Source organism: Meriones unguiculatus, chromosome 17 (assembly GCF_030254825.1).
Source record: "Meriones unguiculatus strain TT.TT164.6M chromosome 17, Bangor_MerUng_6.1, whole genome shotgun sequence".
Lineage (NCBI taxonomy): Eukaryota > Metazoa > Chordata > Mammalia > Rodentia > Muridae > Meriones > Meriones unguiculatus.
The window spans coordinates 75,703,498-75,721,493 of NC_083364.1; the positions used below are offsets into that span (position 1 = coordinate 75,703,498).

At 34.5% G+C, this 17,996-nt stretch overlaps 1 protein-coding gene across 24 annotated transcripts in view; it reads right to left on the reverse strand.

The window, feature by feature from the left end:
• Window positions 1-17,996, reverse strand: part of Robo2 (roundabout guidance receptor 2) — a 1,624,501-nt gene that overhangs the window by 94,550 nt on the left and 1,511,955 nt on the right. For all 24 annotated transcript variants that reach the window (XM_060370640.1, XM_060370647.1, XM_060370638.1 and 21 more), the window contains 2 exons: window positions 7,307-7,431; window positions 3,119-3,290 (listed from right to left, as the gene is read on the reverse strand). In XM_060370640.1, the coding sequence (XP_060226623.1) occupies window positions 3,119-3,290; window positions 7,307-7,431 (297 nt within the window). The remainder of the gene's footprint in view (window positions 1-3,118; window positions 3,291-7,306; window positions 7,432-17,996) is intronic.

Genomic DNA, 17,996 nt, shown 5'->3' on the forward strand with positions numbered 1-17,996 from the left:
GAATTGAAAAACTTAGTCACATTGAAATTAAAATAAAAATATAGGTTACTTTTACTGGCTGCCAATCATAAATTGTTCAGTTTTTTTTCTTGCTCATAGACATACATATTAAAAACTAAAGTACAGGACATACTTCTCAGAAAACTAACCTCCGTCTTTGCTTTTTGTTATAAATACACGAGTATTATATAATTTATTATTCATAACAGCTGCCGAATGTTATGTTTACATAGGCTGATGTGTTTTGTGGATGATAGAACATTAGACTTTAAATAATTTAAATACAAAATCATGACCTTGGGTCTTCAAACTACAGTCATGTCATTTGAATGAATTTATTGACTAGGAACACGCAGTGAAGCAGTGGGAACTAGTCAACTGGAGTGCATGGCATGACCAGATTCAAGTCTTCCTTTATAATCAGCATTTACATTCAGCATAATTCCACAAGCTCAGTGTGCTTTGTTGCTTTTGAAGCATCATCCTATAGCATAACATTTGTTGTTTTAAGAAACATTTTAAATGGTTTAAGAAACATATCTTAATGTTTCATATTACGTAAATGGTTGGTAGATAACTAGAAATAGTTGATACTTGTGTTTCTTAAAAATTCATGAGAATACTCCTGCCCAATCAAACTGACCTTCCCAAGTAAGAAAAAAATGACTTTTAAAATAAAATGACTATTGTGTAACAACAACACAGATTTTTGTTTGTTATGAGTTTGTGTACTTTAATTTTATATTGTACTTTGAAACATACACGTATACATAGATGTAATAAATATATGTATGTATTATATTCACAAACACACTGGTGTATTTTATTTAAATTATATTAAATGCATTGTACATGATAAAAATCAAACCGTTTTAATTTATCTAGTAAAGGGAACATAACTTCTTGCATATGAAGTTATTCTGAATTCTGAACAAACTGATTTATGTTATTACAAAAAAAAAAAAAACAACTAGAAACCAAAACCCAGTTATCTGTTCATCACAAACCAAAATGACAACCTCCTGGTTTTATAATTTTTTTTAACTTAGAAGTAAAGAAAATACTTTGATGGAATAAGGGTATAGAGCATAACAGTAATTGTAACAAATCTGGAGAAATTGAAGTTTAACAGAAAGGTTTATGGGTTTTCAAGTTAAACTTAATGCACAAACCATTATATACAATTTTATAATTGAGGGAGAAAATAGATCATCATTACCCTTATAAAATGTGTTTATCAATTTTTAAGTGCTGTGGTATTTCTGTTTCAAGTTAAATAGCTACACTGAATTCCATTAATTTCTTATAAAGCTGCTTTTATAGTTTTCTCTCTGATATCATTAGACACCAGGAAAGGTCAGCTAATTAGAATTTCCTCTTCCTTTTTTTTTTTTCACTATTTAAATGAGTAACGCATTGCCTTTTGAATGACACTGATCAATACAGTAATTGAAAATCTCCTGGCTAGCAGAAATTTCAGTTTCAGGGATGTTATGGCTGAAAGATGGCCACAGGTTTCCATGACACAGGGGTCAAAGGTTAAATGAACATTTAGGTTTTTCAGTGATCTGTGAACAACTCTGCGGTCTTCTCTAACTACACTTTGTAAACCCTTAATAAGCCTTTCCAATAAGATCACAGTGTGGCATTTGTAGTCAACATAAGTTGTAAAATACATTACATATCTATATGCTTTTCAAATTTTATTGTCTCTATTCATGCACTAGTCATTACATTTTTTTAATTTGGAGTAATAAGTTACAGAATTTAAAAAAAAGAAATGAACTTTCCGTAAATTGAAAAGATTTTAAAGATAAATATATGTTTATATGCATATTTAAAATGTGAAAATATTAAATTATTTGGTCAATATATCTTATTTTCCAAGCATTTATGTCTAGTCATTTTCACTGGCATAAAAAATGAGAACTTTTACAGATGTTAATCATTATCTTTTATTCTGTTTGAGAAATATGGAACCTCAGGGACAGAAGCTCTTGCCATCTATGGCAGCTCTTACTCATCACAGTTACCCTTGAGCTGGACTTCTCTTTCAGTCTCATATCAGGAAAGTCTCTGCAGCTCCAGCAGGTGCTGCCCATAGTCTCTTAGCATCTCCGTGGACAGTTTCTGTCTGTGTTGTCAGGCCCTACACTGATCCTGACACAGTGCTAAACTGGGCCTTGCCATAGAGAGATATTAGAAGATATTGCCTTTCTATTCATTTAAAATGGCCTTTTAATCTACACGTCAGTGTGGAATATCGAAAAGCAAAGGGACTTTCACCAGGAAATAAAAAAGAAAAGAAAATCTGAGAGTATATGTTTTAAAGTCTCTGTATCTCAGAAGGTAGTCAAAAAGAAGTGGGAAAACTAGCAAAAACAAAACAAATATGAAGATTTTTTTTTTTAAATTTAAAACATTGAAGACAAGGGAAAAATTGATGTTCACGGCCCACACATTATCTAAATCCTCCAAGCTGTCAAGTGCAATAAATAAACTTCTGGTGAAAAAAATCAGAGCCTTTTCAACTCTAAGTAGAAATTAAAATTCGAAGTATATATGTGCAAGTAAAAAATAATAATTTTAGCATACATCACTTCTTTGGAATGTATTTAATTAATTTAACTTAGCAAATGTATAATTAAAGTTAGAAGAATGTCATAATATGATTAGCTAACTAAAATCTCATTTCTGTTTCACTGATGATATTTAAAGATGATATTTCCTACTCCTCTAGTTAAATAAAAGTATTAATATCCATCAGAAGCAGTCATGCCAGGAAAATATTCAGTGAAAACATACAGATTATGATTATAAACACAACAAGTTAATGTCATTTGTGTAAAACAATGCACCACTGTAAATTTAATGATCTAAATTGTTGTCTTTGACACTCTTTTTTCTTAGGGAAATGGGTGATATAAAATCAGAATTAGAAACAACTAACAACTGTTGCTTTACTCATGTAAATATAATACTGTTTCCTAGGCCAAAGTATTATATAGGCATTGAGGCAAATGTTTCAGCAAATCAAAAAAAATTCTCCCAAATCAAAATGTGTGTATTAAAATACAAGTTATCATTTTCATGAAAAAGTCAAGTGATAACATCTCACCATCAGTAACCTCCAGCTGCGCTTTAGCTAAGATGCTTCCTGCCACCGTCAAGGCCTGGCAAATGTAGTAACCTGCATCTGAACGCTGAATGTTGGTGATGGTGAGGTCCCCGGTAGGTGACACTGAGCAACGGCTACTGGGCTGCTGAGGTTGATTTGGGAAAAGTAGGTTCTGTGGAAAAACAAAACAAAACAGACTCTTCAATACTTTTCCCTCCACAGAGATGATTTCATTAAAAACTACTATAACCAATATGGAAATATGATCATAAAAATAATATATATATATATATGTTGAAAAACACATGGCTATGAGATGATTATATGCACCACAATGGGGTTGACTAGTTCCAGTCTGTGAGCTACAAAGTCACCATCTTCTACCTGGAGAAACAATCCCCTGTCCTTAAAATTCAGAACTTTTTGATTTGAATATAATTCTTGCAGCTTTATATTCCACAGCATCATATTTCAACACACAGATCTGCAAGATATTGACCAAATCAGGGTCATTAGCTTAACTTTATATCAACTATCTACTCCCTAATGTTGGCTAGTTATATATTTCACCTTTGACCTTTAGTTCCCACATCTTTAAAATAAACAGGCAAAATATTACTCATATAACCTAGTCCCCAGGCCTTGAAAGGATGTTGACTGCAATGGTAAGAAGGTAGCTTATAAACTGTATATTAACAAGCAATGCCAAATATCCTTATTGTTGACTAATTTTAATATGTTAGGACAAGTTATAAACATTGCATTTACTGTAGACTGACCAAGGGAAGCTTCTAAATGTCTATTATAAGTTTTTCTTAGTAAGCCATAGCAGCTTCCAAAAGAGCTATGAAAAATGCTATAATCTAAGCAAAGTTAAGTCACTTATTTAAAATAAATAAAGGCTACAGCATGGCTCTGAAAGCATGCATATAACCTCTCAGACCTTCATAGTATTACTTTCATTTGAAATAGTTTACTACCCGGTTCACTAAAGCTTGTCACACACCTAATACAGTCCGCTCACAAATTCTTAAAGTTCTTCTGTGGGCACAGGGTCATTAATTTGGTTGACCTGTGCTGTTTTACTGTTGTTCAATTAAGAAAAACATGTGGATACAATAAATCATACTGAGGTATGTTTCTAGCTGCATTATAAATAAGGACATATCAATTTTTATGTTGTATTTACTTACAAAAAAGAACATTAGAACCCTCTGGGATCTGTTTTGCAATATAGTAATTAATTTTCCAGGTTTGTAATTAAACAATTTCAATAAGTAGAAATCAGGAGGCAATAACATTCAATTAAAGGCACAAGACACATTTTCACCTTAAAATATTTTTACCCTTGAAGTAATGCCAGTGGAAGAGGATAAAATAGGGTATTAACACTTTTCAATTACGCTAAATGACTTTAATCCAGCAAATGATGTCCTACTTTAATTAGAAGCTCTTCTCTTTATTGCGACATGATGGATGTCCACTTTATTAGATTCAAGTGTGACACTATAAGCCCACTTTACATAAACATTACCATGCTATTAAATGCTGTCTAAAAGGAGCAATGTTTGCTAGCATGTCAGGAGTATAATTTCAAAATGCTATTGCCCTCTTCCCAAAGTTATATTACTATACAGTGCTAGACATTTTCATATACTTGAAAGATAATCTCCTGTGGAATCGAAATATATTACACTTATAAACCATCTAAAAGAGAAAGGCCTAAATTTTAAGAGCAATTGAAAATGAAACAATAACTCAAAGTGCACACTTTCCTACAATTAGCCATTAGAACACTAATTTACATTGCACTAATCTATCAGATGGGCTAATTCTCCTCGGCATCTCTTCTCTACACTGTAATATCATTCCACCTTCTAAATGATTCGTTGACATGGAAAGTGGCATTTGATTGAGTTTGATCTATCATCTATACTCCCAGGTTGTATGACAAAGGCAAAAAAAAAAAAAGGATTGCAAGCCATGCCCAGGAACTCTGAAAAGCACTGAAAGTATTTGAGCACCCTGTTAATACTAATTGGCTTTATCCGTATGTATTGAGGAATATGGATCATTAGTTCAGGATTTTGGCCCTTTCTATTGATGGTCATCAACTGTAAAATTTGGATACTGGTAGCAGGCAGACTGAACTCTTTTGAAATCTAAATTCATTAAATAAAAATTTACAGTTTATTCAAATATTTCATCTTTATTCTTAATCTCTCATTCTCTTCATGCCCACAAGGGGAGAGAGTAGTGAAAGAAATAAAATTATAACTACAATTATTGGAAGCAAATCAACATACGTAACAATAATTTTATGCAACATTTTTTTTTGCAAGAGCAAGAGAGCTTTATTCCTAAAGCAATGGAACTCAGAACCCAAGTCCCACTGATGCAGCAGTAGAGAAGTGGGACCCTGACCCTTGAGTGAGCATGGAAAGGAAAGACTGCAAGCAGGGGGTTTCCATGAGTGCAAGCAAGGGGCCACATGCCTTGGAATTACAGGACTGGTTAAAAGTCAGAGGGGCAAGGTGATAATCACAATTGCCTAAGGCATATAATCACAATTGCCGTTCTTCTTAACTATATCTGGAACATTGGGGAAAATTTTCCCAGTGACTCTCAGCTGATTCTCCTTGATTGCTGCCAGGGGAGATTGTTTCTGTTTCTTACTAAGTATGTATTCTGTGATGTTTCCTGGAGGCCGTTGCTAGGAAAGTTACTTTGTTTTTTTGCCAAGTGCATATTCTGTGATATTTCCTGGTACCTGAGTTCAGCTCCTGGTCAAGATGGCTCCTCATTTCAAAATGGAGTTACCCAGGCTAACTTAAACTCTTCATTTCCCCCTTTCCTTGTACTTAAAAAGGCCAGTCCTGTATTAATAATATCTTTAGAATTTATCTCACTTTGTCAGACAATTCAGGAGCAATGCTTAAATTCTCTTAATTATTTTTCAAAATCGTTTATGATCATATTATATAACCTCTGTTCATAGGACAGAGCACAAGTGTACATTTTTAGGAGCCATATTAGAGCTATATTAGGGATTTTTAGAACTATTTTAGGGATGTTATTTGTATGTGTTGAAAATTATCTTAACCCCAAAGCTATCTTTAATCAGTGAAAAGACATGTTTCTTTATGCCATTTTTATAATTCCATATGACATAAACTTTTTTAGTGAAAAGTCAAAGAACTCCTGAGGTGAAATTCACCTCTTGCAAAGTTTTCAGAAAGTGTGTCAATATCAACTGTTGACATTTAGTCATCTTCTGTTATCTCCACCCCTCAAAAATATTCTTCCAGAAGTTGGGGTGGCAAGCAACCGTGCTGAGAAAACACTGAATGCTTGTTTTTGAGAAATTCTTGCGTTGATGGGTTATTTTTAGTGCTTTTATAAGAAACAAACAGCTCATTTTAAGAGAAACATGTAGACACGTTACTCTAAGAACTGTTTTAATTTCTCATCTGTTTCAAGCTGGAAATTTGTATGGACTCAACCTAGAAGCTAAGCACTTGTCCACAGTTGAACCAAATTTACTTGAGAAAATTAATGTGTCCAGTTGAGTTTTCCAAAAGACTTTGAGAGATAATTTTGCCCAGAAGGATCAAAGCACAAACAAGATAGTTGTTTCCTGTGTAAAATCTGTTGTTTCCTGTCTAATCTTATTATGAGGAAATCCTGAGAGGAAAAGGAAGAAAGGAATTCCTCTATCCTTAAATGAAAGTGTGCTTAGTTCCTGATTTTTTTCTACTGACCACACAGGGAGTTGAAATTGGATTTTATGGCAATTAACACTGAATTGAAAAAAAAAAAAGCCATTCCATTTCTTATATGCTAAAGACTATTCAAGGGACTTTCTATGTGATAATTTATGGTTAAATACCATGCCACTAAATGCAAGAAAGCAACATAAGCATTGCTGTTGGTAATTTTAGTATCTGTGTAGGTTGGGGTTGAAATTATTTCATTTTTAATTTAGGTTAGATATAGTATTAAAAACAAATAACCCTGGCAAATACAGAGTGCTTTATTTGAACATTTGACATCCAGTTATTTTAGAATGATTTCTTTCTTAGAAATAAAATACAGTGAGCATTGATAGCAGGAGAAGGCAAGCTCTGAGGGTCAGTGAGAGAGGCGAGGTTCAGAGATGTCAGAAAAGAAGTCTTGGCCCCCACTCACCTGGCTGCCTTCTTTCTGCCAAAAAACAGCTGGCTGTGGGTTTCCTTTAGTTTCACAGGGGAATGTCACTGTCCGGCCCTGAGCAACAATCTGATCTCTTGGCCTAACCACAAATTGTGGAGGAGCTAGAATTTAAAAGAAAAGAAAGTGTAAGTATCAACCTTTGACAATAATGAAAAAGATATCAAAGAGAAAATCTGGCCCTGGGTGGGTGGCTCAGAGCCAGAGCAAGGCTACATGTCTCTACTTACTCTAATGCATTTCTCACAACACAAAGGTTAAAAAAAAAAAAAAGCAAACTCTCAAATGTAAGAAAAGAAATGAGGTTATTAGCAAACATATTTTAAATACTGTTCATTAGCAGCCTGTCTTAGACACTTGCTTAGGAAAATAGATTCATCATAATTTTAACATTCCTAAGATAAAATCTAATTTTCATTTGGGATCTGCATTTTGAATAAGTCATGATGAAGAAGAACCAGTATCTTAAGTAACTATCTCCTTCCTCAACACTTAATGGATTAGCAGACACAAATTTCTTTATTTGTTTTTATTATATTATATGAGATTCTGAAGTAACTATAAAGTATAAAATGTTTCCTCATTCCTACCAAGCATTTCATCAGTCAAGGCTTGACACATTCTACACACTGTTGCACTGGAGAGAAGACAATTGCATACAAAGGTGGCTAATAATATACAGTGCATTGAAACAATTTGTTCATTTTTAATAATGTTACTCCAGCAAGGAGTAATTAGGTAATTAGTATGCTCTCCTATAAAGTTAGAAATGAAAAACTCAAGTAGTCCACAGCCTTGTGAAAAAATAACAATAAAACAAATGATGACACAAACAAAACACACCCAATAATGATGAAGAATGTGGTGAGTTCAGAGAGGGCCACTCAGAGCACACTGAAGACTTCGGTTATACTGCGTATAGCGTATGGAATGAGATTTGAGAGTGCTATCTGTTATGGCAGCTTTGAAAAGCCTTTGCAGAGACAATGAACATTATAAGAATTTTGAATAAAGAGCGGCATTCCTAGAGTGGGAGGAAGAACAGTTTCCATGTCATGTGCTCAGTGAAGAAGCGAGAAGCAAGATCACATCGACCACAACAGTATGTAGTTAGGGAAGAAGGAATGGTTATAATTATTAACATAGTGTGGAAATGAAGGATCCTGCCACCCTGACAATTCTGCTGGAGTTACTTCTAGTCTGAATGAAGGCTGCAAAGTAACTTCCCGGAGGCTTTAACATTTGATTGTGGATGGAGGACATGAGAAACAGTCACTCAATAAAGTAAGGTGCGTGGAGACTAGTGGGCTAGAGGAATGGTGTAGGCAAAGATAATGAAGCCAGGAAGGAACGACTGTTAGAAAAGGGAAGAGATGGAAGAAAAAATGTTAGTGATACTCAGAGTGGCCTAATGAGAAAGAGGAAAGTGAGAAATCACGAGAGGTTGTCAGATGCTTCTATGAAGTCATCATCACTCCATGTACTTCTAGTGAAAATCTAATCCTATGACTTTTAGAATAACACTTTCTATTTTAAATAGTTATTTAGGCTAGAAACTTGAAACCAGTAAAAGAGTTTTAAACCAGCTTTAATGTGTAGAACTGGGAGCACATAGAAAAAAATCCTAAAAATTGAACTCTGGAGAACTGCAACAGTGTAAAATGTGCAATAAGTGCAGAACCTAAAGGGGCATTAGAACAGTATATTCCTCATAAGCATACAGCCAATTACACATTCTACCACAAATCCTACCATTGCATAAGCAGCATAATCTTCTCAAAGGAAAAACAATCAATGATTTTTAATCTTGTATATTGTTATAATTCTTTATTCAACAGATAGTGTGGAGAAAGAAGGAAAGAAATCCCCTAAGATAAATCTTTCTCTATATTGATGACGGAGGACTCATTCCAGTAGCATGGATATGTTTGAACAATGTCGTTTTCTAATTTTCAGGAGATTATGTGCTTCTTACAATTTCTTGCTATTTCTATACTATTATGCTGAATTAGCAGATGCACTGATGTCTGATTTTAGCAGGGAAGTAGCCTAAATCAATCTATAATTATGTCAGGAAAACATTATGAACAAGAGTACATATATTTTTCTTGGTTTTGTTTTCATTTTTTTTTATTGAGACAAGGTTTCTTTTCATAGCTCTGGCTGTCCTAGTAGTCATTTTTAGACCAGGATTAGGCTGGAACCTAGAGATCTACCTGTTTCTGCCTCCTGAGATTAATGATGCAAACTACAGTGCCTGGCTTTAAAAGTATCAATTTTTCAGTAGACATGAAATTACCACATGTTTACCATGAAAAATAAATTAGCATTGCTCTGTGTTATGTATGCTGTGGCATTTTTTAGAATAGATATATAATTTTTAACAAATATTTAAGAATCAGTGTATAAATATTTGCCTATGTAAGCCCATGAAAGAAAAAAAAATAGTGTGAACAAGCATATTACCTTCATGAAAAGTATTGTGTAATTTTGCTTGCACTTTTCTCTTAAAAACTTGAAAAGTGGTTTACATCAAAATCAGTAATTAGCATTCAAAGAAAAGCTATATATTCATCACATTAAGTCATGTGACTTTCTTGATATGAGAAAAACTTTGAACTCTCCCAAGTAAATACTAGTACAATCTTGCAGCTTTAGGAGCTCTCAATGGTACTACTCTGTTTAGTGCTTACATTATAACAACCAATACAATACATGATAGAGCTATCAAATAAGAATGTGTGAAAACATTATAATCTATTTTGATAAAGTTACTGCATTTCCTGAGGTATTCTTATAGATTTCTCCAAATTTGACTTCCCATCATTTGGAAGGTATTTTTAAAGATTAGTTTATTTTATTTATGTGAATATGTGTGGGCTGCTCAAATGCTTCTGTATATACATTCAAATACCCATGGAAGGTACAGGCCAGAAGAGAGTATCAGACTCCCTATACCTACAGTTACAGATAATTGTGAGGCACCAGAAATGGGTGCAGGGAAACAAATAGGTTCTATTTTGATGAACTATTTTCTAAATTTTTTTAAACTATGTATCTAGAAACTTAGTTACAGATCCTAGAACTGAGTTCTCTGAGCTGGTCTAGCCTAACATCTGCCTAGCATATGAACTGCTGGAAAGTGCAAAGGGGCTGGTCCTACAGAAGTAAAGCTTCGGGATCTTCACGACACAGGGCAACACAGGATATCCGAGAGGAGTCCCAGTGAGGATCCAGTACTGATGGTGTGGCAGAAGCCAGAGGCCTCTACCAGACCAAAGACTCCTTGCAATGAACATTTGCAAGTAAAGCTGTTTTGGGCGAAAGGATATGCTGAATGACACACTGTGACACACCGCAGTTTCCATGAGAGATTTCCTGTTTTTAGTTTTAATTTTGTTTTCCCCCCTACCCCGGGGGGAGGGGAGGGGAGGGGAGGGGAGGGGTTGCAATGGGGGAGGGCAGCTATGAAAAGACAGAGAGATGGGTGGGATCGGGGTGCATGACAAAATTTACAAAGAATCAATAAAAAGTGAAGAATGGAGTGATACCAAATGTGCAGCGAGGGAAATAAAGTTAACAATGTCTGTTAAAAAAATTATGAACATACCATAAATATACTTTCTTGAAAACAAAGGATTCACATATTTATCATTCTATTTGACTTACTACAAAGTATAAAACATTCTGCTTTAAAAGGACAGAGGATGGAGAATAAATTATGAAATGGCCTTGATTGACGGCCTTAACATTAAGCAATCATATAAATAAAAATAGCAAAATATGATTCATAAAGCAGTTTTGTTGTTGGTGTGTATAGTGCTCAGGAGAGGGATGCAGAGCGATGTCTCTGTGAGTTTTAGGGCAGCCTGGACTTTATAGAGAGTTTGAAATCAGCCATGCTGAAAGTGAGATTCTGTCTAGAAACCAGATATGCGGAAGGGACTTGGAGAAAAGAAAAGAAGCAAAAGAGAGCCTGTAGTGAGGAAAAAAGAATGGTGTTAGGGAACAGCCACCTCTGGGCGGTGTTCCAAGCGTATGTGCTCACCAGATGAGAAGTAGGAGGTCACTGGGCATACATGGCAAAGAACTGTGGGAATACAGTCTTTAGAAGATAAAGGGCACAGTCAAAAGGACACAGCATACTGAGCTGAATACAGATAAGACCAGATAATTTATACTAAGGGATTTTAACAATTTGCTTTAAAAAATCTATTCAAAATATATTTTATAAGGAATACATCAGATTTGCCTTTTCAGAATGGATGTTCTGGAAGCAATCTGGGTGCTAATTGGAGACACTGAATAAAAAAGCAGAGAGAGACAAAGGAGTAGATAGCCTCAAAAAATTAGTGCAGAATGGCACTGTATGGAGGTACCTAAAGAAAATGTGTTATCACTCAAGCAAAGTTACTCTCCCTCATGGCATTGGTAGTTATTCCTGATGGTGTAATAAAAACAAAGAAACAAAAAAGAAAACACACACACACAAAAAAAAAAAAACCCAAAAATGTACCATGCTTTGTATGAGACATTTACTCCTGTGTACCTTTCTTTTTAGTCACTGTACAAATATGCTACATTTCTAATGATTCTAACCACTTCCAGTTGCCAGAACTTGACTCATAGCTCCCAAGAGCCTGGCCATTTTCTTAGCATTATCTTATCTTACAAAATGTTGAAACATTTAACTAAGCAAATTTCAAAGGATGCCTGTGTCTTTGACAATGCCTGACCTATTGTCACACTAAATCTGGACAACAGAAAAAAATTAAAACAATCACTTTTTCTTTGGTAGACTCCCTGCCAAAGATCTATATTGCAATCTCTGTGAGGGAAGATTGGCTACAGAAATTTATTGGGGTGGGGGCCTGAAATGAAAAAGAAAGACAGCAATAATTCTTCTGGGAACACTCCATTGTATCAGTATTCCTGCAAGGTGGTGTTGAAAATTGTTTGAAAGAAGGGCTCAGGTGATGGCACCAGAGGGAGGGAGAAGCCAGAGGGGGCATTCCATCAACAGAGCACAACAGCAAAAAGTGTGCTGCACATGAAATAGATTCCTGGGAGGGATCTCATTACATACAGGAAACAAAATTAGGCTCTCAAGATGGCAATTCAAAACCCACATGTTAACCCAAAGAAAATTAGAAAGACTGAGAGGTAAACTCCAGACAAATTTGCTCATTCGATAAATGGCAATTCTCCTATATGTCTTTAAGACAAAATCTATAAAATAATAACATACAGTTTCTAAACCCTGACAACATTGGACAATCCTCTCAAAAATATGATTACTAATCTACTTGCTCAATCAACCTCATGATCATGTCTTTTTTCTATGTCTGTAAAAAGATATGAGGAAGCCCAGTATCAAAATTCAGGGTTTAATCTGAACATATCAAAAATAAAAAATAAAAAATAAAAAAAAGCACAGCAGCCTTACCAGGCCACAGACGAGGACAATGCAGCCAGTCCTGATGAGACCTGATAGGCTAGGGTCAGAGGAAAAGAGAGGAGGACCTCTCCTATCAGTGGACTTGGCAAGGGTTATGGGAGGAGATAAGGGAGAGAGATTAGGTTTGGGGGAGGAAAAGGGAGGGGACTACAGCTGGGATACAAAGTGAATAAACTATAATTAATAAAAAAATAAATTAAAATATATCATGCTAAGAAAAGTACACTGTATGAATTCTGGAGAGGCACATTCTAGTATCGAAAGGTCAGTTAAGATTGCAGGTCTGGGATAGTTCAGTTGAAACTGTATTTTGAGAATTTAAATAAAATGCACAGCAAATTCGATTTGATTTCTGCTAATTTATGCTTCGATACTGCATTCAGCCCATGCTGGCTTCCATCAAAGTCATGCTACAGCACTCTTATGCTAATTCCTGCTGTTGAGTCAGAGTGGGTGGAATGGAAATCAGAAAGCTGAACATGCAGAGGAAGCATAGGCCATGCTCAAGGTGGGCTCTAGACGAGGGGAGGGGCACCTTAAAGGTTAATCACATCATGTCCAAGTTGTTTCTACAGGAAAATATGACTTTCCGTGGCAACCATTAACATGGAAATAGCCATGCAGCAGTTAGCTACATTCCTATGTGATTTGTGGTGGTTAGAGTAACACTCAGCCACTGTCTTTCTTTGATTGTAATTTTGTACCTGTATGAATCAGTGTTGGCATCTGTAATAAACATTTGAATTCCCTAAGTAAAGTAGAAAGCACTCTTTTGTGATTAGTACATTTTGCTTATTAAAGCTCATATATTCTGTAAGAATATTTTAAAGCAATTAATCACCTCCACAATTTGATTGAGCTACAGATTTTCTTAGTCATACTTTCTTTAGCACAATGTCAAAACAAACAAACAAACAAACCAATAATTGAGTGCTAACCAAGTACTAAGGACCACATGAAACAATTCACAGGAATTAGTTAATTTCTCATGTAAAATTTTGCACGAGTCACAGTCTCAATTTTGACTATTTTTGCATAAACACCCGTGAGTTGAATCTTTGTGAAGAATGCTTTAATTATTACATAAAAATGTTATATTCAAGGATAAATTTGACATTTGGTTTGTCTCGATGTCCTATTAAATGGGCCAATTAAATACTGAGCTCTTAATTTAAAATGATTCACGTTAGATAATGACTCTATTAAACTCATAATTACTCATGTTAGTATGAACCGAAAGACTAAAAATCTGAGGTTATAATTTCTAACATAGTAGAATATGTAAAAGATTACACAATGTTTTCATGACTACTGTATTCCTTGCCACTTGCATGGTCATGCACTTGTTCTTGTGTTCATCAAACTGACTTCTATTATCCTGACTTGGTAGACACGGGTTATCCTGAACATACATTAACCATGTACATGTCTTCACTCCAATGTAATGAACATGCTTTGATTCGATGTGTGCTGTTTCTTTATTGTTCCCCGATGTGTCTTGTTTCCTGAAATATGCTGTAATTTCTCTGCATTGAGACACCTTTTCTTCTTCTTTTACTCCTCCACCCCCTCCTTCTCCTCCTCCTTCTTATTCTACAACTTATTCACTTTTCATCTTATGTTGTAACCTCCTCTCGTATCTTCTGCCTTACCCAACCATCCTCTCTCTTCCTAGTCCACTGTTCCCTAGTCCACTGGTAAGGTTAGTCCTTCCCTACTGTCTGACATTAGCCTATCAGGTCCCACCAGGACTGCCTGCATCCTCTTCGTCTGTGGACTGGCTAGGTCACCCAACCAGGGAGAAATGACCAAAGAGCAGACAGTTTATGTCTTTTCTCCCTTTAGAGCCCACATGGAGACTGAGGTGTCTATGGACTACATCTGAGCAGGGGGTCTAGGTCCTCTCTATGCATGTTTGGTTGGTGCATCAGTTTCTGCAGTGCCCCTTTGTCTCAGCTTTAATTAATTAATTAATTTATTTATTTATTTGCTTATTTATTGGATTTTTTAGTTTCCTTGTGGGGCTCCTGTCCTGTCTGGGTCCTTCTATATCCTCCTTCCATAAGAATCCCTGATCTCTGTCCAAAGCTTGGCTGTGAATCTCTCCATCTGCTTCAATCCTCTGCTGGGTAGAATCTTTTAGAGGGCATCTGTAGTAGGCTCCCATTCTGTTCTCTCTCTTCTACTGCTTCCTGAATCTATCCTGTTTTCCCTTCTGAATGAGAATCAAGCATCCTCCCTAGGGTCCTTCTTGTTATTTAGCTTCTTTAGGTCTGTAAATTTTAGGATGTTTATCCTATATTTTATGGCTAATAGTATTGAGATATTTTTATTTGACCTAGAATATTTTCAAGTTGTGAATTCTAAGTGAATGCCTAGAAAAAAAAATAAACTACTATGAAGAAAATATTCAACATTTTCTCACCTCCTTACACTTAAAACCTTCAACACATTTTTCCAATTGAGCATGAAAGCTTAGATAGAAGGACAGTTAAACAGAATATGTAATTTGTAAAAAAGAAAATATCCTGAGCAATTCTGAAATCCCTACATAGATTCAGTAGAAAGTGCTCTATACACCAAAGTAAAATGGCCACAAACAAATATCCACAATCTTAGAGAAAAAAAAAAAAACACACATGAAAAAACATAGACCTTTTGTAGCATTTAGACTGGGGATTGCCTAGGTATTATATGAGTTTATACAGCCAATAAAAACAGTGAGAACTGACTTCATTACAGTAGAATAAATGCCAGAAACAAAGCAAGAGTGCTAATTTAAATGAAAAATGAATTCTAATTGATAAATGATTAGTTCTGTAGCTCATTTAATTGTACTTATTTTCACTGGTTGACACTTTACGTGATTTCAAAATAGCTTGATAATATTGAAATTGAACATATAACATCATACAATTATTTGTCTTTTATACATATCAAGACAATTTGTCTAAGAAGATGAAATTTATTTTTAATGGAAAATACAAATTAAAGACACAGGATGTATGCTAATCATTTTTAGAACCTGTGTAATTAAATTTAATTTATTTTTATTATTTCCAAGGAATTATAAATTAACGATTTTACTTAATTACATAACTTCTCAGTTAAATATTTTGTGTCTGTAGCACCTAGTCCTCCAGAGTTGATATATGGTTGATTTCTAAGCCAGTAATTCAGTGAATTTAAAAAAAAATTCCTATGCATGTAAAATATTGATATCTACCTTTTCCTTCAACAAATATCTATTACCTCTATCTGCTTTTTCAGGGTCAAAATATTTTTTTACAAAGGAGATATTAAAATGGTCACTGTTCTCATAAATGAGAAATAAATTCAACAACCAAGATAATAAAGTGGCTATGATGAATTGCATCTGTTTGTATTTTATATTCTACTCTTGCCTAGAGATTTTCTACACATGTACAATTGCATCAGTCATTTCATGTCTAAAGACATGTGCTGCCCAGCAGTACCTCTCTGGCGTTTTGGATCACCTTCATAGAATGCATTGATTGCAAGAAGGCAAATTTTGAGGGTGTGTGTGTGTGTGATAGGTGAGATCTTCCCTAGTTATTGTCTATAATTTAAAATCTGATGGCCAGAACAGACAATGAAGTTGGCCAGTGATTTATTATCTAATACGACCATGAAATTAAAAAGGTAATTTTTTTAAACTGCTACAGGAAAAAGGGTAAATACAATTCTAAGGAGAGTAATGGAAAGGAGAGGTTTAACTTGGAAAAAAAGGGAGGGTGAGAGTACCCCTCACACAGGGAGAAACACCCCCTCTTTGTATACTTCATCTATTGTCACAGCTGCTTTTTGTTGTCAACAGCAGTCTATGTCAAATTCTTGTTCTGGTTTTTATGAACTGAAGGAGTATGTGAGCGGAGTCATGCAATTTTCAAAGTAAATGGTCTTCACTCCATTTAGAAAATCTCCATTAATTTTTAATGTTATTAAATATTTCTACATTACAATGACTATCAGAATTAACTGAAAACTAAGACAGACATGTTTATGGAGAACTTTAAACTTTATTAGATTTCAGATTACTAAAGCAGATTTACTTTCAATTATAGGTAAACAGAGGAAGTCTGGTAAGCCAAGGAAATTATTCTGTATTTTATTTGGAAAGTGTTACGGAACTTCTCATTATACAGAAGACACACATTGAAAACTCATAAACAAATGTCAATATTTTGAATAGATTACCATTTTAAATCTCAATTTCCCTGTTGTTTTGTCATTTACAAATAGGTTTCTTAATTTTTCAAAATATTATTTTTTATTCATTTGCTTTAAAATATTCCATGTAATATTCTTTTATCATATTATCTTCTCTCTATTTGATTTCTTGATTAAGATCTTAGTAATAAAATAGTATTTTTTTTCTTTTAAAGAAAGTGTTAATTTGCAAGAAAAATGGTTCAATATTAATAAACTAATTATTTAAGGAGAGTATATCTGCATTAACTGTAAAGACGCAATTTAATTTTTTAAACCACCACCACCAACAACAACAAAACCAATAAAGTGTGCTGGAAAGTAAACTCTAATTGGCCCTAACTCTTAAATTAGAAAGCATGCAATCCCATACACAGAGAGGAATACACTGGAATACTGGGAATGAGGAGGGAAAACCAATGCTTAAAGGTAGGTCTTCAAAGAAATGGTGAGACAAGACATCCATTTTCACTCACTTAACCTGTCAACTTGCCAGAACTGTCTCATTAGCAGTCTAGTTACATTAGGAAGGCTGCTCACATCCCATTATCTCATTTTTTAGAGAAAGACTGCACAAGATGCCAATCAGCAAAAGAAAAAGAAAAAGAAAAAATGCAACCAAGGAACAAATGTAATGATACTGAAGGGTTGCTTAGTTAACAGAATTTTAATATGCAATTGCAATGTTTCTTAATAACATTAATTACACGCTTAGTAAGGCACCATCCTAACTCATTAATTCTTTCTTTTTGTTGCATTTTATCTCTTACCAGCAGAATGGAAGATATGAGACTGGCCTGTTACTATTAATATTGCTTGATCTTTTTATGGCACTATTTAAAGCTGCTTGCATAAATATTTTCTCCACAAGTATTACTTATGTATGTATAGATATGTGTATATCAAGTAAGTGTGCCAATATTTGGTCTGCACCTAGAACATGCTAAGACTTATACTATATCTCAATACAGAAGAAAGATG